The sequence below is a fragment of a genome, unplaced genomic scaffold (assembly GCF_019419815.1).
Source record: "Pyrus x bretschneideri cultivar Hongxiangsu unplaced genomic scaffold, Pyrus_bretschneideri_v1 Contig9, whole genome shotgun sequence".
NCBI classification, from domain to species: Eukaryota; Viridiplantae; Streptophyta; class Magnoliopsida; order Rosales; family Rosaceae; genus Pyrus; species Pyrus x bretschneideri.
Window position 1 is genome coordinate 2,119,148 of NW_025999831.1, and position 24,889 is coordinate 2,144,036.

The 24,889-nt window shown below is 36.3% G+C and overlaps 3 protein-coding genes across 3 annotated transcripts; all 3 read left to right on the plus strand.

Moving 5' to 3' along the window:
* The first annotated feature begins 1,700 nt into the window (after positions 1–1,700).
* Positions 1,701–4,328, plus strand: LOC103940818 (ubiquitin-conjugating enzyme E2 variant 1D-like). Its single transcript, XM_009351001.3, has 4 exons — positions 1,701–1,932; positions 2,582–2,721; positions 3,359–3,484; positions 3,898–4,328. Exons 1-4 carry the CDS (start codon positions 1,899–1,901, stop codon positions 4,036–4,038), a joined length of 441 nt encoding a protein of 146 aa, XP_009349276.1. The 5' UTR covers positions 1,701–1,898; the 3' UTR covers positions 4,039–4,328.
* Positions 4,329–7,707: 3,379 nt separating this feature from the next.
* Positions 7,708–8,840, plus strand: LOC103941298 (probable CCR4-associated factor 1 homolog 11). Its single transcript, XM_048576572.1, has one exon. The coding sequence runs from the start codon at positions 7,892–7,894 to the stop codon at positions 8,738–8,740; it is 849 nt and encodes a 282-aa protein (XP_048432529.1). The 5' UTR covers positions 7,708–7,891; the 3' UTR covers positions 8,741–8,840.
* An 8,782-nt stretch (positions 8,841–17,622) lies between these two features.
* On the plus strand, positions 17,623–18,783 carry LOC103941318 (transcription repressor OFP15-like). The gene has a single exon (XM_009351508.3). The coding sequence runs from the start codon at positions 17,767–17,769 to the stop codon at positions 18,700–18,702; it is 936 nt and encodes a 311-aa protein (XP_009349783.1). The 5' UTR covers positions 17,623–17,766; the 3' UTR covers positions 18,703–18,783.
* The last annotated feature ends 6,106 nt before the right edge of the window (positions 18,784–24,889 follow it).

Genomic DNA, 24,889 nt, shown 5'->3' on the forward strand with positions numbered 1-24,889 from the left:
CGACACAGCAAAAACCAAAACTCAGCCGTCAGTCTAATCCAAAGGCTCAAAAATTATAACGCCACTCGCTTTTGGATAAATGACTGACACGTGTTTATAAAGTCTGTAATAGCATTTGAGGACTCTTTAATCAAAAGACCGTCTTGCATTTAAAAGAATATTGCCTTCAATAATAAGATCATCTCAAAAGAGATGTTAAATTTTAAATCTAAAATTTAGAGGATGTATTCAATTGAGAATTTGAGAGATTTTAATGGATTTATAAGTCCATGGATTTTTATGCAGTTTAATTGATTTATAAAGATTTTATATAAAATTTCGATTCAATTCCCTCAAAATCTCATGAGGAGATGTGAGATTTGTGGATGCTTAAAAAACATTACGAACTCTCTCAAATTCCTTCTAATTCCTCAACTTTAACAAATTCTTTAAAATCAATTTCTAATTGAATACACCTAAAATGTTATAAACTTCTTTAAAATCCTAATTGAATACAACTAGATTTCTAAGGATTTTAATAAATTATCTTAAAATTCTAATTGGATACACTTTGAATTTTAGAAAATCACTTAAAATCCTGATTGAATACCCCTATATTCATTAAAAGAATTAAAATCTCTTAAAATCCCAATTAAATACACCCCCTTAAATTTGAAGGCTTACGTGGCACTTTGGTATCTTTTAAACTTTTGATCTCCAACCGATATGTCAAATTTTAAACATAAAATAATAATTCATATATATTACATTGGGAATGAAAAGAAACAAAAGGATAATGGTTTAAACCAATAAAAAATTAATAAAAAGCATTTAATAATTAATTAAAAAAATCCGAAGGTGCTGTCAAATTTGGCAACAAGGGAGAAAGATGTCAATCTATGTCATGCCACATCAGATTTGGCTTCTCGATTAGAAAACATTAATACTATCTTTTGTTACCGTTATAACCGTTTTTGGATAAATGACTGACACATTGATATAAAGTCTGTAATAGCATTTGAGGACTCTTTAATCAAAAGATCATCTTGCATTTAAAGAATATTACCTTCATAATAAGAGACTTTTAAATATCGTTCGCTAATCCATCGTGAAATAATATTATTAATTAACGTCTTACGAGTAATCCTTTACCATAATAGTAACTTTATTTGAGAATTAAATTTCTCGTCATGGCTGCTTTTGACGCTTTCTCGTCATGTCTGCTCTGCAGCTTGCGCAAGGAGAGCATCTTCTTCCATTAAAAATTGGATCGGTCGCCTCCAATTTAATCCCTCAAACATAACAACTTCAAAGTACTTTACGAATCTCTTTACATATTAAAATAATAAATAACTATTCGATCCATTGCTCTTTATTTTTCTATTTAAGAATTATATGGTTGTGGGAACTTTATTTAAATTTTAATATTGGAGATGCTCTCAAATTATGTAAAATTGTGATTCAAAACAATATTTTACTTTTGTTTTATGTTATTTTATTTTCAAAATGCAAAATAAGAAAGAATTGTTATTAGTATTTGAAAAATCTCATTATACATTTTTAAATTTTTTATATTTGAAAATAAAAATACACAAAAAATATATAATAAGATTTTTAAAATATTAATAATACTTCTCTAAGAAAGTTGCAAAGAAAGAGTCGCACTTAATTCCCAAAAATGCATAAAATCCCAACCCATCATCTTTCTTCGTAACCTAACAAAATCCCTATTGCCCTCGACTCTCTTTTATTCCCACTTTGCCTTCGTCGCCTTAGTCTCTCTCCAGATTCTCTCAAATTCCTCACCCTCCGCCGGTCCGACCCCCTCCGCCCTCCTCCGTTATCTCTCCCTTCCGCTAGATCTCGGCACCTCCATCTGAGAAACCACCCCCACCCACCCACCCAACTGATCATCATCTATGACGCTGGGCTCAGGAGGATCGAGTGTCGTGGGTGAGTCTATCAAAACCCATGTCGTCGTTTGATTGAATTCTGCGTTGATCTTTTTGTTCTTGTGTAATTTTGACCGAGTGTGCAAATGGGTTTTTGTTGATTTTGGGGTTTATGCCCCGTTTGATGTGATTTCGCATGTGGGTAGGTGACCTTGGCCTGTAGTTGATTAAATTATTGATTTTTCACCTGGGGTTTTTGTTAAATTTCATTTAATTGTGTGTTTTTCTTTATAATGTTTATTCATTCGTGTTATTGCAATCAAAATATTAAGCTCATTTCTGAATAATTTTGTGGCTGCAGTATTTTAACCCTGAAATGTAAGATTGAACTTTGTGTTCGCCTTTGTCTAGAGCATTTATGAGGAAAAATCAATTTTTTTTGTATATTCAATTTATATTTTGTGTAGATTATAAACCAAAGTAGTTTTTGTCTTTGAACTTTTTTTTCTAGTTATTATCCATTGAAATTTGAGGCTTCCAACTAAGTTTGCGCTCAATCCAAGCATGATTTGTTTTCTCTGCATATAGGTTTGTGGTTGTGTTTGTGTTTATCATTCCGAAAACTGTGAATAAAGGAATATATAATTCATAATGCTAGGTTATGTTCCCTTATACTTTCAACCGTGTATAACCCTTGAGTTTTCTTGCAGTTCCACGAAACTTCAGATTGCTGGAGGAACTTGAACGTGGAGAAAAGGGTATTGGGGACGGCACTGTCAGCTATGGGATGGATGACGGAGATGACATCTACATGCGTTCTTGGACTGGCACCATCATCGGTCCCCACAATGTAAATTTCACTTCTCTTTTAGATTATGTCATGTTCCTGTTTAAAGTTTGTTTTGGCAGATTATGTGTTTCATGTGTGCTTATCGGAGAAGATTGTGTTGCATTTGTGATCTCTCCCAAATTTAAGATAAGTCTATTTAAATTTGGTGGAAGTAGTCCCTGCTTTAAGACTTTGAAAGGACTTGTGGTTGTGGAAAGCAGACCAGATTCTACCAACTAATTTGAGTGATAGGATCTCTGTTTAGTGTTCAGCTTGGGCTAAACTAACTAATATATTTGCATATTTCAGCAAATGCTGAGTACAAATCACTGTTTTAACAGCTGGTGCAAGTTACTTGTTCCCGCTTAAAAACCGACTTTACTTGTCCAGTCTCTTTTTTCTTTACTTATCTATTTTGGTAAAGGAAGGTGCATTTCTGGGAGCGGGAATTGGACATGGTCTTTTCAAATCTCGCAAATAAAAGAAGGAAGCCCTTTTTTGGCCACCTTTAAATATAACAGAAAACCTTTTGGAGATGATTCTTTCTATTATTCAGGCAACATTTCTTTTCCCAAAGGTGTTTTAGCATACCAAAACAATAAAAATATGCTTTTCTATGTATTTTCTGTTTAATGCAATATTTCCTCCTTTTTTCCAGACTGTACATGAAGGTCGGATCTATCAGTTGAAACTGTTCTGTGATAAAGATTACCCAGAGAAGGCACCAACTGTTCGTTTTCATTCTCGGGTTAACATGACTTGTGTTAACCATGAAACTGGAGTGGTATGGTTAAAATTTTATTACATACTTGGCTTGTAATCTATTGCTTCGTGGTTCGCATTGTCTTTTTCTCACAACATCTAGTGATTTACACTTGGCATTATTCACACCCATTTCTGGTGGTCAAACCCCCTTCTCCTTTTCACAAGCACAAAAGGAGATAGAAGGGTTACGCCCATGCATTATGTCATGTATATTTGTCTTTTGTTTTGGGGCAAAGAAGAATTAAGATACTTTATGGTCATTTACAATCACTATCACAAACAATCACGGGATTGTAAAGATTTTGAGTATGATTATAAGAACAGTAAACCTGTGACTTTTGGACCTGGTGTCTGACTATTGAAAATTCAGTCTGCATGGATATAATTAGTGATATTTGATTTGACAATATCTGAGTGCATCATATCTGATAGGTGGAACCGAAGAAGTTTGGACTTCTTGCAAACTGGCAGCGAGAGTACACCATGGAGGATATACTTACACAACTGAAAAAGGAGATGGCTGCCCCACATAACCGGAAGTTGGTCCAGCCTCCAGAAGGTACCTACTTCTAGCTTTCAAGACCGTATAGTTATCATCATGGATCAAATTGCATCTGCAATATGCAATATATAGCTTGTAATGCCCTCGTTGATCCTATGTTAAGAACACGCAGGGGAGTGCCCAAAAAGTTTCTCCTGTTACCTCTCCATGGCTTCGCCTTTGTTTTGATTTCTTGTTTTGTCGAACTGTGTTGAAGGGATGCTGTTTCATTAATGGGATTTGGTGTGTGTCAAACGTTTAACATACCCTTTAAGTGGAATCTTCTACCCTTTATCTGTATATATACTCATCTTTCATCTTATTCGTTCTGATTTTTTCTATTTCTTTTTGTTAATTTGAGGGTAAAATTTATCAAATTGCAAGCAGTATGTTTTAAAAGTGGGCCGGTAAATCAAACACCTTGTTCCATGAATGAAAATTGCGGTTGTAAGCGTGTTTAGCTTTGAATCGGGTACTCATTGTGTTGTTAAAAGGTAACTGTATATTTCGTCTGTTATCTGTGCGTTAGTCCAAAGTAAATTGTTTGAGATGTATAGTAGTGGGATTTCAAGACAACTGAGGTCCGATCACCATCTACCACGATCTTGTTGTAATCAGTTTGAGCCTCCATTTGGTTAGCAATTGCCAATTGTAACTTGCAGATGATGCGTTCAACAATTTTCTGAATTGGTTGTTTACTCCCTTGCGGCTGCTTTAGTCATTTTGTCCTCCCTTATCCTTTTTTTTTCGAGGTTTCGATGAAAATCTTGTAATGTCACTTTGTAGATTCCAATGGTCTCTTTAGGATGTGTTTTGTGTGTTTTTTTGGGTTATATTGAAGGAATTCGAACTCTGGATCTATCATTGTTCTAACTCGTCCTTCGCTCTCCCTCACCACTCGAGCTAACCTGAGGGTATATGTTTTGTGTTTTTCGACAATGACGCCAACTAATGTAGGATATTCAACTGTTTTGTAGGGAAATTGACAGATTTTGTTTGTTCAAATCTCATTTCCAAATTTAAAAAAAAAAAATATCAAGACGCAAATTTTTTGTTGTTCAAATCTCAACTAGTGTTGGAGGTTAAAGGTTTTTTGGATACTAAAGGATTTAAAATAATGGAAAGGGATCCTCTTTGGATCCTTTTCTCCTAATTCATCAAGTTCAAGAATCCGATTTGATCCAACAGGGGCTCACTTTAAAAGTTATAACTTTAGCCGTTAAATCAAATTTCAATGACCCGTATCCCCGGACTTGGTGGATTAGGAGAAAGGGATCCAGAGATGAACACTTTCCTAAAATAATGGATTTGGATTTCGACACAAATTTGATCCGAAGCATGCAACGTTTGGTGATTAGGCATGTATTGAAAACTCGTTAGATTCAATGTGTATTATAGGTGGAAGATATATTAGTCGTTAAAATATCAACACTTTTTAAGTAATTCGTCTTTCGGCTTTAACTTGAAATAAAATTTAGATGTTGGTCTTTGTTTCCTTCTTAAAATATCAATATAACCTGAATTTAGTAAATTATTCAATTTATTCTGGACATATACATATATATATATATATATATATGTTTATGTATTGTTGCTTATACGTGAATCAAGAGCTTAGCTGTGAATAATAATTCAAAATTTTGGTCAGCATTGATTGAATTTGGGTTTTTGCAACTAAGTGGGATGTATCCTAAAACGTGTACAGTTAGGTGACCCAATCATCACAACTTGTTTGCTGGCAAATATATAGGGAAAACGGATCATTTTTCTTCGTTCATTTATCGTACATTGTGCAATTAGAAATAATTTAAAATTTAAAATTTAAAATTAAATATAAATAATACCTAACGAAAACTGATCGCACGATATACGGCCATGATCATGAGATCTTTAGGAAAAGGATCCAACGAGTATCCTTTTCCAATATCTAGTATTTGTTGCTTGGTGTTGGACTTATGCTCTCCATTTCAGAGAAGAGATCATCTCCAGATCTCTTCCACCAAGGTCACCGGATGAAGTGATACGAACTTTCGAAATTTCATCTAACAGCCTACTTGTTTTGATCCCTTAAAAGCTATAGTAATTTTTTGCCGTTAGATGAAATTTTAAAGGCATAAATCACTTGATTCGGTGGCCTTGGTACATGTAGAATTATCAGAGAGACAGAAGGCCCTACTTGCATGATATAGTTAGAGTGGAGTTAGGATATTTAAGCTATTATTTTTTCATATATACGGTCGATGTAAGATATTTCAACAGTATACCGTTATTGTGGCGCTTCATATAAAAAAAATAGTATGTGTAAGCTTTTTGTCACATGATGCAAATTATTCACATGAAACGTCACAATAATGGTAAATTCATAAGGAAAACTAATGAAAATGGCTTGAAAACTTTGAGTTTTAACGATAAGGGCAAAATAAAGGGTAAAGTGAATAGTATCCGGTTTGACTTTTTAGTGTAAAAATGTGATTTTTCGTTAAAATAAACAGTACCGCGAATTTTTTGTTAAAACTCTTAAATTCATATTATTTAAGTTTTTATGTTATAAACTAGCCGGAAAAGTACAAATCCATGAAGAATGAGTCAGCAACAGCTCAAACACGAGGTAACAAAGCATGTGACAACTTGGAAAAATACTTTATTTTATTAATTGGCAATTTTGGCACACGTCTTTCACATTCAGTGCCGACTTTACCTTGTTAATTTCTGAGCACATTTTTTGCATTGTCCAACACACTGCCGACTTGTCAAAGTCAAAAGCTTCTTCTACGTATGTTTTGTCTTTATTTCTTTCTTCTGTTAGTGCCGAATAAACTCTTAGTTTTGTTTTCCACTCTCATTCGCAATTAAAAACACAAGTTGGATTGGAAATTTTGATTCTTATTATTTTCGTTCTACTAAAACTTCTAACGGAAAATTTTGAACAGAAGGTTCGGCTTTCGTTTCTTTTAGGAGATCCATAACTCTTACTTCAATCCTATCGTCGGTTTTATTGTGACACCATGTACATCACCAATATGCCTAAATGATAGTGGCATTCATATGTGTAGGGCAACACCTTCGTTCTATTTTGTATATCTCACAAGTATGAATAGACAAGTTCGAGACATAATCAACATGCAGACGACTGATCATATGATTCTTCAAATTTTCAATGTATTATTTGGATAAATTGCACTTAATAATTAACTACACACCTGTTTTATATGTCCACGTCACCCAATTCACCCCACTAATCAGATTTTTTTTTATTGTGACGGGAATATAGATGGTAGACCACGTGTCTTTATATAATTGGTCGGAAATTGTATTTTTAAAGTTATTAACTTTTTAGGATACATATTCTACTATTGCTATAGTAACACGTAGTATACAACCTCGTGTTCTAGTCACATTGAAAAATCTCTATACTAATCACTTTGGACTCAGCCACAACACGACAAACCCAAGTGGGCCCACAGTTTTTGGGCCCCACCACCTCCCTACTTTAGCTATTTATTTTTCTCTCAAGTCTAATTTTCAGTCATACAATATTCACAAAATAAAATATAAACTAACCAATCACCAAACATTTTTTTAATTCTAATAAAAATATAAAAAATAAATAAAAACTAGTATTCCGCAACAAATCAGAGAACAAAGGTTAATAAATTATTAAAAATACACGATTGCCCCACGTCTCACGTCTCCCTCCCTCTACTTTCTCTCTCTAAACTATCGATTCTGTATAAAACGGCCCCCTTTTTTCTTGTTCCTCTTTCAAAATCATCCATCAAACCCTAACCAAATTCCGCCATCGTTTTTATTGATTATTTAATTTCAGTAACAAACAATCGTCGATTCGGATCCGATTTCGCAATCCGATCTGGACGAACCTATGCGATGTCATCATCCGGCCCCCCGCCACCCAAGCCTCCGTCGCCGCGAGACATCCTGATCCGTTCGGTATGGTCCGATAACCTCGAGTCCGAGTTCGAACTGATTCGATCCGTCATCGACGATTTCCCCTTGATTTCCATGGACACCGAGTTCCCGGGCGTCGTGGTCCGACTCGACCCTAATGACCCCAATTTCCGCCACCGCGAACCCGCCGCGCACTACCTCATGCTCAAGGCCAACGTCGATCGCCTCAATCTGATCCAGGTGGGCCTCACCCTCTCGGACGACAGTGGGAATCTGCCGGATTTGGGGACCAAGAATCTGTATATCTGGGAATTCAATTTCCGGGACTTCGACGTCGCGCGGGACGCCCACGCGCACGATTCTGTAGAGTTGCTTCGCCGGCAGGGAATCGATTTCGAGCGGAACCGGGATTTCGGGGTAGACTCGGTTCGGTTCGCGGCGCTGATGATGTCGTCGGGGCTCGTCTGCAACGATGCCGTTAACTGGGTCACGTTCCATAGCGTCTACGATTTTGGGTACCTGGTCAAGGTGTTGACTCAGCGAGTCTTGCCGGACGAGTTGTCGGTGTTCTTGAATTACGTGAGGATTTTCTTTGGGTCTGGAGTGTACGACGTGAAGCACCTGACGAGGTTCTGCGCCAGCCTCTATGGTGGGTTGGACCGGGTCTGCCAGACACTGAATGTGGAGCGGGTTGCCGGTAAGAGCCACCAGGCCGGGTCGGATAGCCTGCTGACCCTGCACGCGTTCCAGAGGATCAGAGAGGTCTACTTTCCGAAGAATGGGATCGAGCAGTATGCTGGCATTTTGTATGGTCTAGAGGTTTCTTGATATTTTCATTGGAATCTATTGCTTATAGATTTCTCTCTCTTTTAAGTAAATTTTGTACACATGACTTGGTTTCATCAATATTATTAGGCTCTTATTAATTCTTCGCAGTTGTTGGTTTTGCATTCGATCTTTTGGTATTTCTGATCCTTAATTTACTTTTGTGCATATCTGTTTGTGATAATTGATGGGTTTGGAAGCTTATAGAATTAGGAACTTTGGAGATGTTTGGAAAAAGGATTGTGGTGTGGTGGGGTTGTGGGTTTAGCAAATTCGGAATTTTCCACTGGAGTGTAGACTGTCGAATTCGGGATTATAGAGAAAGGGAAGGTTAATTGGTCTTTTGTAGGGGTTCTATATGAATTGTTTTAGAGTATATATAAGTGATTAGAAGAGAATTCTGATGGGTTGAATGGGTTCCTGAAGCTGGATTCTCTTGGTACATAAAAACAACAGAAACAGTTAATACTTTTCAAGTATTAAATGGGTTCCTGAAGCAGGTCATTGTCATAGGAATTGTATACCTCTATTGTTGTCGACTAGTTAGATGATTGAATTCTTTAAGAATGCTTGGACTTTTGGTAAGGTTGTCGAGAGTGGAATATGGCTATGGCGGTCAAAAGGGAAAATGTAGTTATCAGTAATGTGAACAAATCAGTTAAACCATTTAATACTTGATTGAACTTAGTGCGCTAGTTAATGACGTCAGTAAACATAGTGTGAGATTATGTGTATGACTCGGTCAATCATTGAACGTAGTCAATATTGTGGTTCCTATCAAGGCCAGAAGACTAGCAAGCAGCCTTTCAGCCTCTGCTCACAATGTAGTTGTAATAGTTCATTCTATATGGACCACATCTTGTAATGTCAATTATATGCTCTTTCCTTCCAGTTGCCTATTGACTTCCAAAACTATTGGAAGATGAATGATTATTATGTATCAGAAAACCTCACCTGTTCCCTACAATGAAATTGTCCTATAACAGTTAATTTTCAATTGTTGTTTCGTTACTAATCTGGATCATACATCTGTGATGCGTTACATTTGATATTTATGTTGACTCCTATAGCAATTTATCGGTTAATGCATTCCAGCAGCTAGGATTAGATTTGTGGCAGAATTGGAAATAGTAGCGAAAGCAATAGTTCCAGTATGAAAACACTGCAATAGAAAGCTCTAGTATAAAAACTAACTTCGATGATAGTGATTTGATTGGTTTGATGACTGATCATCTTTCCAGGAGTGTTGCATCTGGAATTTGGGGATATGAGTTATTAACAGGTTTCCTTTTGACTACAAAAGCAACGTCCTGTTATACCACAATGGAGGCAAATGAAGGCTCTTGGTGATAGTCTACCTGCCTCCTCATCCTCATTCTCATTTCTGTTATATACAAATGCAGATTGTATCATCTATTGCGTTGTCCATACACACAAAGAAAGAACATAACCACTTTTTATGGTTTGTATCCTCATCCTCATGTCATTATGATGTCTAGTAGTTGAGTTTAACTTCCATAAATATGCCTTCTGAATTTTCTGGTCGTTGGCATGAGCAGTTAAAGACCATTGCTTGTGACACATGATTTTAATGTCTGCAAATATATCATTGCTTCTCTAATGATGTGTTCAGAACTGATAATGGCTCTCCCCTTACTTCACAATACCCTTAGCTATTGCTATCAATAAAAATCTGTTGTCGCATCTTGAATTGGTGTTGAACTTTCATCCATATCAGTATATTGTTTAGTACTTGGGGTTTAACTTACGTTACATATGCATTCTGACTTTTCTAGTCATCAGCATGATAAGTTAAAAGGTCATGGCTTGTGACACATGGGGTTTCCTTCTAGTTCGTGATCCTTCTTACTTGGCTTGTAAGAATGGTAGTTTCGGATTCTGTCAATTTTCTTTGAATTTCTGTGGCCAATTGGTTTTGAGTTACGTCTAGCACTGTACCTTTTCCTCAGGTAACCCCCCCCCCCACCCCCCACATACAATTATACATTCACATATATTTCGATACAGGTGTATCCTATATTGAAAATTAAAACACTTGATAAAAATAAACATGAAATGGACAGTTGTGGACTTGACTGGTTTTGACTGGAGCAACAGCACTGAATGTTTCTGACTAAAGTTGTAGAATTTATATATGATATCTATACACATGCACCTGTGTGATTATCCATGCAGGCAATCCATATATGCATTTGTGTGTGTCAATTCTGTACCATAAACAGGTTGATTTTTTGAGCATGCCATCTACTTAGGAAGTGAATATTTTTTTAATTTGAAGCTAAATTTGATGTGGTCTTCTATCAGGTCCTGCTATTTGTAGTCAACATCTTTTTACGTTTTGGTCTAGTTTTAGTAGCGGGAGGGAGCCCAAGTCTATATCTTTTTCCACCAGGCCTGTCAACTATATCTTTTTCTATCACATTTAGCTCCATAAACATGGTTATTTTCGATTGATTCTAAATGCAGACGGTTCTTTTTTAACTGTTATTACTTTTTATGGTCACATTTAACTCCATAAATCTTAGTTCATATATAGTCTGCTTGCTTTCTGTAATCTCTATCTTGTTAACAGAGTTATTGTTCTGAGGGGTCCTTGACTGTCTTCTGTGGATATATCTTGAAGTACTCTGCACAGCACGTTCATATCTGTGACTTAAAACATTTATCTTTTTTTCTTCTTCAGTCAAATATTGATGCTAGGGTAAATTAAGGTAGCCTTTCTTGCACACTTGGATTTATTTACCCCAGATTTGATCTTACGCTTCTGGTAGATTACCTAACTTTCAAAACCTTCAGCTACTTTTACCCATAGTTGAAAGGTTCCTGTAATTTGGTTTAGCAGTTGAAGGTAACTAAAACCCTTGCGTTAATTATTTTTCCTCATATCTGTTGGGTTTTGACTGTTATTCTGATCACAAGTTCAGGTTTTGTTATAATTCAAGCCATTTCCTTGTGCTTGTGCTTGGGTTTTGTTGCTACTTAGAATCAGATTCATTTAGGTACGATGGTTTGCGCCTCAGTACTCACCAAGGAAATTTGTGCTGATCCGGAACCATTAATCTATTAAGATGGAAAATGACTCTGCACTTTGACAACAAATGAGAATGATCAGTTCTTTATTTTGGACCTTCAAATTTTGCCAGCCCCATTGATTCAACCACACTTGGATTTCAACCAGCCTTGTCCTGCATGGGTAAGTATTGCATCAAGAAAAACTGTATTAAGTTGGAAAAGAATCTCCACTTGTACAACAAATGTAGAGGACCATTTCTTTAGCTGAAGTTGAACCATCACAAGGCGCTGGCCCGTTGAATTCGGATGTGCCACATTTCTATTGTTTGGATTCAACTAGCTTTCTCCATTAGCATGGGAACTGCAGAGTAGCTGGATCCCATTCTTCCAATTGTCTTTCAACATATGTTTTTGTATTTATGTGCAGTGTGGCCATGTTGGTTGCCGTAGTATTGCTTTCAATATCGCATCACATTCAACAGAGGTACCAAATTATATTGGTGCCTGGAGTATCAGGGCACTAGAGTCGTGGCTGGTGCTAAGTTGTACACTCTATTTTCATGCTTATTTGTTTCTCCAAAATGCAGAGATCCAAACATTGCAGTAAGAATTGGACGGGATCAGCAGCTGCACGCTTTCATGTGGAAGTGCAAAGGGTGAAAAATGATTGATGACATGTTTGTAATGGATGCCAAAATTGTGCAGGTGCTGCATATAGACTACAGAGAACCGGACCATCTCCTTATACGGAAAAAGATATCGGTAGACTGTCACTGATTTTTGTGGTACATAAGCAGCAGTCAGTTTACGTAAATGGGATATACTTTTACTTCTATTAGAGCATTTTCATTACTTTTCGGGTTTGACGTATTGGTATACATGGTCACTTTGATCCTTAAGGTAAGCTGAGTCTCAGATATTTGTTGCAGGATTCTTATATATGCTTACAAAAATGTTTTGGTTACGAATAACTTGATTTTTTTCTTCTTCCTATGAATAAGTTGAAGCCACAAGTGAGCTGTGTGGGGGATAAAGGGAGGGATGAGGGATGGTCGGTCTTTTCCATTAGGGACAGGGTCCGATATTAATGGGAATGTTCCCCTAAAAATTTTGGGTGGGGCTGCAGTTGTAATCAAGAAATTGTTTCGATCAACTTACATGACAACTGTGGCACTTGTTTTCTGTTTGTTTTGCTTAATGATGTTTTCCTCCGCTTGGAACTGTCATTGATCTGTGATTAATGATCCTTTTTTATTCTCCACTGGCCAGATTAGACAAGATGTGGAATCAGATGTTTGCGACTTGTTCTGAAGAAAGATGTTTGGTTGCGCTAGGATTAGGGATATCAGCGAAGATGAACACCATGGACGGTCAAATGAAAAAGGTAACAATCTACAACTGGACTGAGTAATTAACTTAGCCTAGCTATTTTGTTACTTTTCCAGAAGCAATGGTACTGTATCTTGAATCTCCCTTGAGTTATTGAGCTAAATGTTTGCCGGGAGGACAAGAAATAGCACCCTTAACATACGCCCTACCTTCAGCACTTAGTGAATTATTCTCGCGTGTTTCTATGGAAAGACAGACAGAGAAAACATTACTGATGTTTAGGATGAAATTGTACAATGATTGATGTCCTCCTGTTCTTTGCTATAAAACTGCAGTTGTGTTATGACTTGTCCGTTTATTTCGTCGAGTACTCGAAAATTATGGCGAAGCCACCCACATGGCCACACACACAATGCATCTCCATCCCATTAATTAGAAATGTAAAATCAAAGCAGCCAAAGTACAGTTAGGAGTTTCTTAATCAAAAGCCACATCAACTGCATGTGCTCTTGCATTTCTTGTGCACCACAAGCTGTAAATTTTGGTCCCCATAAGACAAGGATTCAGAAGGATAAGGTGGCCCTCCTCCCAAACCCTACCTCCACAGAAAAATTTTCCGAAAACAAATTATATTCGAAGAGAAAAAAAAAAGGGTTTAAGTTTGTTTTGTCATCCTTGTTATTGATTCTTAGTTATGAAGTTGTTTTGGTGGCCTTTTCTCATTACAAGGTTCAGGTTTTTTTTTTTTTTTTTTCTCTTTGATAGGGAGCTAACTTTTACACACCCTTTTACCCTTTCACACAAGTCTTTTACAATCAACCATTAGATCCAATTAGGCCACGAAACGACACTAACACAATGGGTTTCTGGTCAACTTGTTAACGAGTCTGGTCGTTATTTGTTAATTAGTTAAGAACACATTAACATGTCGAGTCATTATTGAGTTATTGTTAAGAACCCGATAAGACATTCGTTTGCGAAATCTAGACACGAAACGACACAATCCGTTAACGAATCGGGTCGTTACTGCGTCACTTGTTAAGAATCTGTTAAGATAACGAGTTTGACACGACAAAATCTATTAGGATAAATGATATGACACGAGCATGATAAATACGATTCGTTTGTCAGAATTAAATTCAATAAATCAAACGAAAATATCAGTCGAGATTAAATGGGGATGTAAGAGGAGAAGAAGGATGTATTTAGTAAAAATGCTATCAAATGCTTGTTTTTGCATTATAATTGAAGATGTAAAGCTGCAGAACAGTACTTAGTTTTGTCTTGGAATTGCTTAGCGTCCTTTCAGCAGTTTAGTTCTGTCAATGTCACGCTTGATTGGATTAGGTTCCAAGAACCAGGGCCATGAGTCCATGACCCATGCGAGCGGGAGAGGGGAGGGAATGGCCACGGGGGAGGTGAGTCACAAGAAAAGTGGGGTATGATTAGCTGTATTATACTGTTGTGTTGCTTGGTGTAGGTAAAGTTTTGTGAATTGAGCATCTTATCATTGTTAGGTTAAACATCTTTTTGTGGATATAGTTAAAGGACCACTTACACAATTCAGATTAATGCAATGGACCCTCCTATGCATACTCTATTTCTTTGTCAGTGCAATACCATATAAGGATAAAGGATCAAACAATTTAACATGTTATGTTAAATCGAGGATTTTATTTTTTTTACATAACAAATGGTCAGATATTTAGAAAGAGAAAGTTTATTCATAACAAAGTTACGCTGCTACAATGGGTAAGCAGGATAGACACCTTACGGACCCACCCGAGAGCATTGGGCTCCATAATTAATGTAATGGGCCACTTTTTTCAGTTCGTTGAATTAACGTACTATTTGAGTCTAACAAGAGAACAACTACGCACATAATTGTGCAAATACCTAGGTTTAACATTACCGAATGCTTTGGTGGTGGCTCGAACTCACGCGTTGAGCGAAGAGAATGAACACGTTTTTCACTAGGCAAACATTCCGTTTTATTCATTTGAGTCGAATTTGAGATCTCCTCAACTAAATTTTAAGCATTCTCAATCAATGACAACTAGCTATCGAATTTGTGGTGCTTGCATTGCATATGTAGTTGTTGTGGACCAGCATATACTATACTATATAGTTGATATGGGCATGGTGTGTCAACAAAGATCAGTAGATGTCAACCTTAGGATTGACTTAATAGTTGAATCCTATGCACAAGTACAACTTAGGAAAATGAGTTTAAACTTTTAAACCGATGGATGTGACCTACTTTTGGAGGCGTAGAACAAACCAAATGCACCATTAAATTCAAGGGTCCAGGACTCTTCTGTATTGTGGGCCAAAATTTATGAGTCTAGTTTAGTCGTGAATTTAGTATAAGAAAAACTAATGAAAATGGTTTAAAACTTTGAGATTTAACAATAAGGACAAAATAAAGGGTAAAGTGAATAGTACTATGATTGACTTTTTAGTGTAAAAATGTAGTTTTTCGTTAAAGTGAACAATATCAGGAGTTTTTCGTTAAAGTTCCCTTTAGTATATGAGTCTGATGAGCAATGTTTAAAATATCGATATCGATAGAAATATCGAAATATTGATATCGGTTGTTTTCAATGCAAATGATGTAAATTTAAAATGAAATTTTAAGGAATTTTAAATACTGATTTAAATGAAATATAACAATTTCTCCAATATTTAAACAATATATTGGAAATATCGACGAAATCTGTCAATTTTAGGCGAAATTTAAAAATTTCTCCCATATGGGATGAAGTTTAGACTACAACACCCCCTTTGTATCTTTCTCTGATTTTTCCGATATTCCTACAGAAATATCGACTGTATCGAAAAAATTTCAAACACTGCTTATGAGTGTTTCTTTACCTAATACACTTCTTACAGCTATATGGTGTTATCCACCACCACAAAAACAAAATTATTCAGAATTAAGTTTCAACAGCAAAAGCAATGTTACATGAATCAAATTGATCTCAACGCTACAAAAACAACGTTATAAGAATCAACTATAATAACAGTGTTATAATTATCAAACTCAGATAATCTGATTCTAAATACACAGAAATTAAACGCACATAAACAACTGTTGAAGGGTTCATACAACTCCTGCCATGACAATTGGCAGTTGTTCCCCTCTCTCATTGATTGATCTTTCCTTATTGTTGTGAGGAGAGAGATGAGAATTCCCACCAATCCATGAGAAAGATATGAAGTAATAAATGACTCTCTCACTCTCTCACTCTCTCTCTCTCTCTCTCTCTCTCTCTCTCTCTCTCTCTCTCTCTCTAGGGTCTCAATCTTGTCGCTGTAATGTTTGGGGCGAAGGCACGTGATAGAGAGTTACTTTGTGGATATTTTCGTATAGAGTAATGCTAGCCAGGCCAATATCGCTACACAGGACTTCGTATGCATGTGCTTGTGCCTTGTATTCAATTAGAAATTCACCCAGTATCGCTTGTAGCTCAAGTGCTATGGCAAACAATGTAGTTACACATTCAAATTTGTGTAAGGATATGCAACATGATAGGTTGTGGAAAGGAGTTACATCAAACGTACCTAAGAAAAAGGGAAAACACTTCAAATCCTTCTAGACAAGTAGCGTTTTAACACTTATGTATAAACTTTTATTTTTATGATTTTCACGAGTTACATATGCATAGGTACCCGAGAGTAATAACTCCGAACATGTGAACAGCTAAATAATAATGTCCTTAAAAGAAGACTTTCTTTTTCTTTCAAGTCACTTAATAAATGACTGTTAGGAAATAAAAGCACTCTACATAACCTGTACCATACTATTCAATGAGCTCAACTGAAACACAACAAATTATGACCAAACATGGAATAAACATTAAATTTAAAAGTTGTTTTTATATAGATAAATATAACACAAAGGAGTAAAATGACCCCATCAGTTAGAGAGGTTTTTTCGGTGTAACACGGTATGGTACAACAAATGTTATAATACAAATGGTTGAATACTTAAAAAGAAAAAGTTTCAACCACTTATATTACGACACTTAGTGTATTGAGTCGTGCTTCCAACATGCTAAAAAACTTCTCCACTTCCCCTTTTTTATTTTTTTTTCTTAATAAATTATATTATCTACATTAAGAAAGTGGGGAATGGACTAAGTCTCACATCGGACTACCCATAATAATGTAGTTCAAATTTATCTTGAAATTTGATCCAACGGCTACAATTATTATAACTTTTAGAAAGGTCCCCTGTTTGTAGCCGTTGAATCAAATTTTAAGGATCCCTAAGTTTTGGTGGGAGAGGTCCAAGAGGGGATCTCTTCCCTTATTCCACAACTTCCCCCAACCCCCATTTTATTTATGGAAAACTAATGAAAATTGCTTGAAAACTTTGAGTTTTAATGAAAATAACAAAATAAAAAGTAAAATAAATAGTATCAGAATTAACTTTTTAGTGTAAAAATATGATTTTTCGTTAAAGTGAACAGTACTATGAATTTTTTTTTTTTTTCCTTTTGTCTCAATCCTTTAAATAATCTTCCACCCCCCACATCCCTCCCCTCTGACTCTCCATCAATGCCACATTTGACAGCTCCAAAAATTCATATTTCAAAGTTTTGAAAAAAGCCTCATTTCTTCTCCCCTATCCCTCCAACAAAACCAGGAATTTTTTTTTTCAGATGGGCAAGAAAATGAAGCTCCCTTTTCTCTCCAAGAACACATCAGAGATATCAAGATCTTCCTCTTCTTCTTCCTCCTCATGGCCTTGGCCTTCTTGTACTCAAACCAGAACCATTTCTTTCAGAACTGGCAATGATATTTTCAAGACCATAAACTCAGCCTACTTCGACACTACAAACCCTACAACAGATTTGGCGTTGGTGGATAGCACACCAGACTCGGTCTTCACGAACTCGTCATCTTACGAGTGTCCCAGCTTCACCACCGCCTCTAAAGATTCTAGAGGCGGTGGAGGAGCAGGAGGAGGGGACGCAATAGAGAGTGTGATTAAAGGGTTGAGGTCAGAGAGGCTCTTCTTTGAGCCAGCTGGTCAGACAAGCTCTGTGCTAGTGGAGGCGGCGCCGGCAGCACCATATGATGATGGTGGTAATGGGGTTAATAATGTCATTCCATTCAAGGAGAGCGTGGCTCTGTCAATGGACTCGGCAGACCCGATTGTGGATTTTAGAAAATCTATGGAGGAAATGGTGGAAGCTCATGGTTTGAAGGACTGGGAAAATCTTGAAGAGCTTTTGTGCTGGTACTTGAGGGTGAATGGTAAGGGCAATCATGGATATATTGTTGGAGCTTTTGTTGATCTCTTGGTAGGTCTAGCATTTACCACCACTAGTAGTAATTCTTGTTCTTGTGTTATTAACTCTCCTTCTTCTCCCTTATCTAATTTTTACAATAGTATTACTACTTCTTCTTCGTCGCTGTCGTCGTCTTCTTCTTCTGCTACTACTCCTTGTGTTTCCTCCATAGAAGAAGAGTCTGAAAGTACTGCCACTACTCCTTGTTTATCTTCATTGTTAGAAGGTGAAGAAGATCAGATTGAGGAAGAAGAAGCTGACGAGGACGACGAAGATGATGCTTCATCTTCGCCAGTTAATTAGTTGTTTTTTTTATTCAATGGAAAATCAGAACATATGTATACTAGTAGTAGTAGAAATGATAGTGAAAAAGCTTAAACTCTCTCTCTCTCTCTCTCTCTCTCTCTCTCTCTCTCTCTCTCTCAAATTTTGTAGAGAAATTTTTCATGATAACATAACTTGGTACACTAAATTTCATAATATAATTGATTAATCTTTTTTTAAGTTTTAAACAAATTATATTATAACACTTGATGTACCAGATCGTGTTTCCAACCCATTGAAAATCTCACTTTCGCGTGAAGATTGCAATCGTGTGTGTGAGTTTACAGTTTCCCATTTCCCATTTCCCATTTCCAAATGCATGTTAATTAGAGTAGGATTACTATAGGAGGGTTAATTTCTATTTTAGTAATGTCAGATACCACATTTATCAGTCACAATTTTCGCAGATTTGAGATCTATCTCATTATGTTACACTTCTCGTCGAAGTTAATAAAATCTATCTATAACTCACCTACTTGTCTGAGTAAATTTTACCTATAAAAGAGATGCGATGAATAATGTGATATAATTTATTAAAAGTCATGTTTGCTATTATTGGAAATCTTTGGTAACTCTTGATGGCAGATTGAATATGTCATAATACGTAAGACAAATTAATAATTTTATGTGGACCGTCAAGACATCATCAAATTGTTGTTAAAAATTAAAATATACTGCATGAAAAAAGGTACACTGAAAATTAAGCATCTTCTGTCAATTATATATGGACATATGCTAAGCTCCAAATATATTATTTTGTTGGACTATTTCGTATGCTCCAGTGTATCCTACGTAATGCGGTTCTTAGCTCTTAGAAACTAGGTTAAAAATTCAACTGTTAAAATTTAACGGTCAAGAATTTGAAGAGATGATCTTCTGCAACTGATAACAATGACACAAGTGTACGGGCACTGTGAATGAGTGAACTCCACCACTGCCACTCTATGCAATCCAATTTCTGAAATTTTGAAGCAATCAAGGTCGTTGATTTTGAAAATGGACCGTCATTATCAACGATAGGTACCATTCCAGCTCTGAAATTTGGCGTGGTCCCAAAACTCATTTCTTTGCACCTGCACAAATTATCATTTATCGTCGTAAACCCCAATAAAAACTGTGAAATTTTGTGTCAAAAAATAATGTCCTTGAGTGATCAAGGAAAATTATTGTGTAGCATAAATATAGTTACGATGTATTATCATTTTATGTGTTATAATATAAGCAGTTGATATGTCACATTTCTAATATATATTAATAAGATCCATATCATAGTTTGAATGAAATAATAACATTACGTACAATATAGTTTAAGTATAATACTCTAATAGGGGCTTGTCTTCTCCAACTTTAATATGGCATGATTATCCTCTGCCAACGGCTCGTGCTGCATTGTTTTCGAGCTATGTCGGCTTACTTGACTTTCGCTTCTCAAATTAATGTACATCTCAACCATGCATGTTTGTCTCATTTTCTTGTTTTTTCCTAACCTTGTGGTGTTGTTCGACTTATTTTGCAGGTTTAGACTTTTTTGTTTGGCTTCAGAGGGTTAGGTTTCATGTCCCCCCTCTTTTCTTTGTATCTTTATTGTTTTCATTTCTATAGGGCTAGGGTTTATGTCCTCTCGTCTTTTTCATGTTTGTTTTTTCCTTTTATTTTATGAAGGGTAAAGTTTATGTCCTACTAATACCGTCATATCGTCGAGATTTTCTTATCAATAAAATTCCTCTGATATCGTTGAGATTTTCTTCTCAAAAAAGGTATTGTTCGAGTATGCTGAAAAATTGATCAGTCATGGTATTGACACGAACATGATGGATTATTACGAACCCGTTTGAGAGTCTACAAGCTTAATAAAGGAAAACAAACCCACCTGCATTTGCCTTCTTCAGCTTTATATAATTTCAGACGGAGAATATGTCTTGTATGCTTGTTTTCAGTTTTATTTTGTTTTGTGTTTTCTTGTTTTGGTAACCTTATCATCACATCCCTGCCCATATAATAATTTGAATTTCTGACTGTCATGCAAATAGCTAGGTGTTGCGGGAAAAAACAAGAAGGCGGGATATATATTCTTTGGAGGTGTGATATAAGAATGTCAGTTTTTGAGTGGTGCAAAGAAGAAGCTCTCACCAAGTTAAATCTAATGCTGGATAGGAACAACTCATGCTAAATCCGATGCTTGATCTTCTCCATACTCCATAACTTGTATTTGCATGTATGTCTTGTTGTTAAAATCTTTCAAGTGACACTTTTTGTATGTTAGTGTTTGGGCCCAAAATATTAGGATTGGGCCGAGCAGCAGGATGTGCTCGGCCCAAGGTAATAACGCATGTTATGGGCCAAATAATGAGATTCGGACCAGCTGGCAGGGTCGGCCAGATCCTATCTTAAGTAGTCCAGATAAACGAGGAAAGGTCGAGGAGATCCTGACGCAACCAGGATTCTCGACCGGCAAGGGATAAAACCTCAAAAGTAGGAGAATTCAGAATCCCAATAGGACTGGGATTGTTTGAGTTAAAGGTGAGATGGGACAAGGACTCCCAATCCAAATCAGAATGGGAATCAAGGAGCGAGGTGCTATAAATACAAGAAATTACTCAATAGAAAGGACCCCTTCAATTCAGCATACAATTGCCCTGCGCAAATTCTCTCAAACACCTTGAGATTTTTCCTTTTCTTTTCCCGCCGACACACCTTCAGTTTGGATAAACAGCACTGTGGAAGCAACCGGTGAGCACCTTCAGTTTGGATAAACAGCACTGCTGCCGCAGAATCAGCCGACCGAGACACACCTTCAGTTTGGATAAACAGCACTGCGTCGAGGTCGATCGATTATCTATCTAAGTCTCGGCCGAGGAAGGTTTTCGAACCTTTGTTGGTAGAGGTCATCTTACTAAGCCGTTTCGGCATAGTTGGGTGTTACGAGTTGCCTTGCTCGGCGCATTGGAGGCCGAGTGAGTTTATGATTGGATACTCACAAGTAAGTTTCAGGGTTCGGCATTCCGACGGCCGAACTACGTGTACCATCAAGACATACATCACATTCGAGTACCTGTGCCCGTATAGTTTGGTCTCAATTCGGCGTGCTTATACTCTTACGAATATAATCACAGTGGCCGAATCAGGCTTCGACGAGTTGTGAACTCCGCAGAATTAGTAGCCTTGTCTTCAGGCTATAGAATCCAGAGACCGAGAGCGTTCCTTCCTCGGTCGCAATCGCAAGATACAGAAGTCAACAGCGCGCTCAACGCGACCGCATCAAATTTTACTCCTCGGCCGAGCTCGGCCGACGAGTTGGCACGCCCTGCATTCAACCGAATGACAGTAGTTAGCTCATTAGTTATTCGGCCTGCGCGCCACGTAGGTTCTGTAATTTTTAGAGTCAACAGTTAGGCAAGGACATATGAAGGTGCAATTTCCCATGTTGTGGTACCTAATCAAATGTGAGATTGTTAATCTGAGTCATTAATTAACTATACTCTTATTTAATTATGTATATACGTGGCTTATAATGATCGTATTTTGATAACATATGGCTCATTTAGAAGTGTTTTAAGAATGATTGAGAAGCTTTTGGTGAAAATGTTTTTGAAATCAACCTTAGTAAAAATCCAAGTGGATCATAGGAAAGTACTTTAAGTGTTCCATGCAAGAACACATATATGGTGCTTCTTCCAAAAAAATGTCTATAGTGTTTTTGTAACCGAAAATCACTTTTACAAAAAGTATTTTCAATTATTTTAAAAACAAACAGTTCATAATATGATTAAATGTCTTTTAAAAGAAAAATTGTCCTACCAACTATCAAGTAACACTTTTGCTTCGTATCTTAGGCAAGGCAACCATAAATCTAGTGCTAATTATATAGAACAAATAAGCAGATGAGGAAGTTACAATTTTTCATGTTGTGGCATACCTAATTAACTATGAAAAAGGATTGTTACTCTAAACGTCGTTTACATAGTATTTGTTTAAATTGCTCGTACCGATTTATTTTTTTTAATAACATAATATGTTTGATTGTCTGATTTGAAAAAAAATTATTGATTCCTACCAATTATCATGTTGATTTATGTTATCTTCTTGTTCTCATCGTTGCGAATATGGAGTTGTACAAACAATAAATATATATCCCACTACACTCGCTAGAAACTAATTACAAAAAAGAATAGATGGTAGTATGAAAATCTTTGTTTAATTACCTTGCTGATAAGACATTAATCTTTTACTTTATTCAACAAAGTAAACAAGTCTTAAACTCACCTTAGCTGGTTTATTTTAAAAGAAAAACTAATGAAAAATGTTTGAAAACTTTGAGTTTTAACAATAAGGATAAAATAAAGGGTAAAGTGAAATAGTACCAGGATTGACTTTTTAGTGTAAAAATGTGGTTTTCTCGTTAAAGTGAACAGTACCATGAGCTTTTCGTTAAAGCTCCTTATTTTAAAGGGGAAAGAGCTAGACTAGATTAACTATATAAAGACAAATATTGATTAAGTCAGTTGATTATAATAGTGTTTATATCTTGTAAGTGAGGTAACGCTGGAGTAGATAACCTACTACTCAAAATGCTTGCATTGTATACCTTAACTAATAGCAAACATATGAAGGTAAAAACGAAAAAGAAAAGAAAATTAACGACATTATAGTAATTAAAAGGGTTAACTGCATTTTACACATAAGGTTTGCGGGTCATTTGCAATAAGTCACGAGATTCAGTTTTTGCCTTTTACATCATGTGATTTTTTAATTGCACTAATTTAACCTTTCTGTCAATTTTATTGTCAAATTAGACGTTAAGTGCTAATGTGGCAGATATTGCACTCACATTTTAAGCATACATGACTGTCAACTTTATAAAAAGATTAAAAAAGTAAAAGAGTAAAGCACTAAACATTGAAATTGACTGTCGATGAGTGCTTAAAATGTGAGTCAAGTCTATGCAATGTCAGCACATAACATTTAATTAGACAATAACATTGACGAAGAAATTAATTTAATGCAATCCAGAAATCATATGGTGTAAAATACAAAAATAAAACTTAGTAGCTCATTTTACAAATAGTTTTCAAAATCTTGTGGTGTAAAGGCAGTTAACCTTAATTAAAAATAGGGTAAATTACACAGAACTACCTCAACTATTGATCATGAACAGTTTCATACCTTGTCTTAAAAAAGTTTCAATGTCATACCTCATCTACGAATTTGTTACAATTTCATACCTTCCGTCAGTTGTCTGTCAATTCCTCCGTTAAATGCTAACGTGACACACTTTCTATTAAAAAAAACTAAAAAAATATTATTAAAAACTAAAAAAAAAATCATTTAATATTTTTTAAATATTAAAATAATAAAAATAAATAAATAAAACCCACGCATGTTTGTCTTCCACCCCCCCTCCACCCCCTTCTCCTCCCCCCCCCCCCCCAACCCCCTGCAACCCAAAGAAAGAAGAAGAAGGAGGAGAAGAAGAAGAAGAAGAAGATCTTCTTCTTCCCCGACCCCCCTTCCATGCAACCCACCCCTTTCTTCCCCCTCCCGTCTTCCCCTTTCCTCCTCCTCCTCCGCACACACCCTCTTCCCTCTCCTTAAATCCACGCCCATTGCCCCCATTTTCTCTGTGCCCAATTTCTCCACCTGTGGAATCGACAGAAGACGGGATCTAGGTTACAGGGAACGGGGGATCAGGGAAGATGCAGATGGTTTTTTTTTTTTTTTTTTTTTTTTTCTGGGTTGCAAGTAGTGGGTGCGGAGGAGGAGGGAATGGGAAGACGGGAGGAGGAAGAAATGGGTGAGTTACAAGGAAGGGGGTCGGGAAAGATGAAGATGAGTTTTTTTTTTTCTTCTTCTTCTTCTTTCTTTCTGAGTTGCAGGGGGTTGGGGGAGAAGAAGGGGTTCTTCTTTCTTTATCGGTTGCACGGGTTTAGCCTGCGCCCGCGGGGGGCGCGGGGGGGGGGGGGGCGAAGACGAACATGGATGGTTTTTTTTTTTTTAATTTTAATTTTTAATAACTTTTCTTTAATAAATTATTATTTTAATAATTAAAAAATATTAAATGATTTTTAATAATATTTTATTAGTTTTTTAATAGAAAGTGTGCCACATCACAAGCCACATCAGCATTTAACGAAGGAATAAGATATGAAACTGTTAATAACCCAATAGT

What these genes read in the sequence shown, in the direction of transcription:
- LOC103941298 (XM_048576572.1), top strand. Translation starts at nt 7,892, where the DNA reads ATGTCATCATCCGGCCCCCCGCCACCCAAGCCTCCGTCGCCGCGAGAC.
- LOC103941318 (XM_009351508.3), top strand. Translation starts at nt 17,767, where the DNA reads ATGGGCAAGAAAATGAAGCTCCCTTTTCTCTCCAAGAACACATCAGAG.
- LOC103940818 (XM_009351001.3), top strand. Translation starts at nt 1,899, where the DNA reads ATGACGCTGGGCTCAGGAGGATCGAGTGTCGTGG. An exon ending in AGGAGGATCGAGTGTCGTGG is followed by an intron (nt 1,933 to 2,581) that starts GTGAGTCTATCA and finishes GTTTTCTTGCAG; the next exon opens with TTCCACGAAACTTCAGATTG. An exon ending in CCATCATCGGTCCCCACAAT is followed by an intron (nt 2,722 to 3,358) that starts GTAAATTTCACT and finishes CCTTTTTTCCAG; the next exon opens with ACTGTACATGAAGGTCGGAT.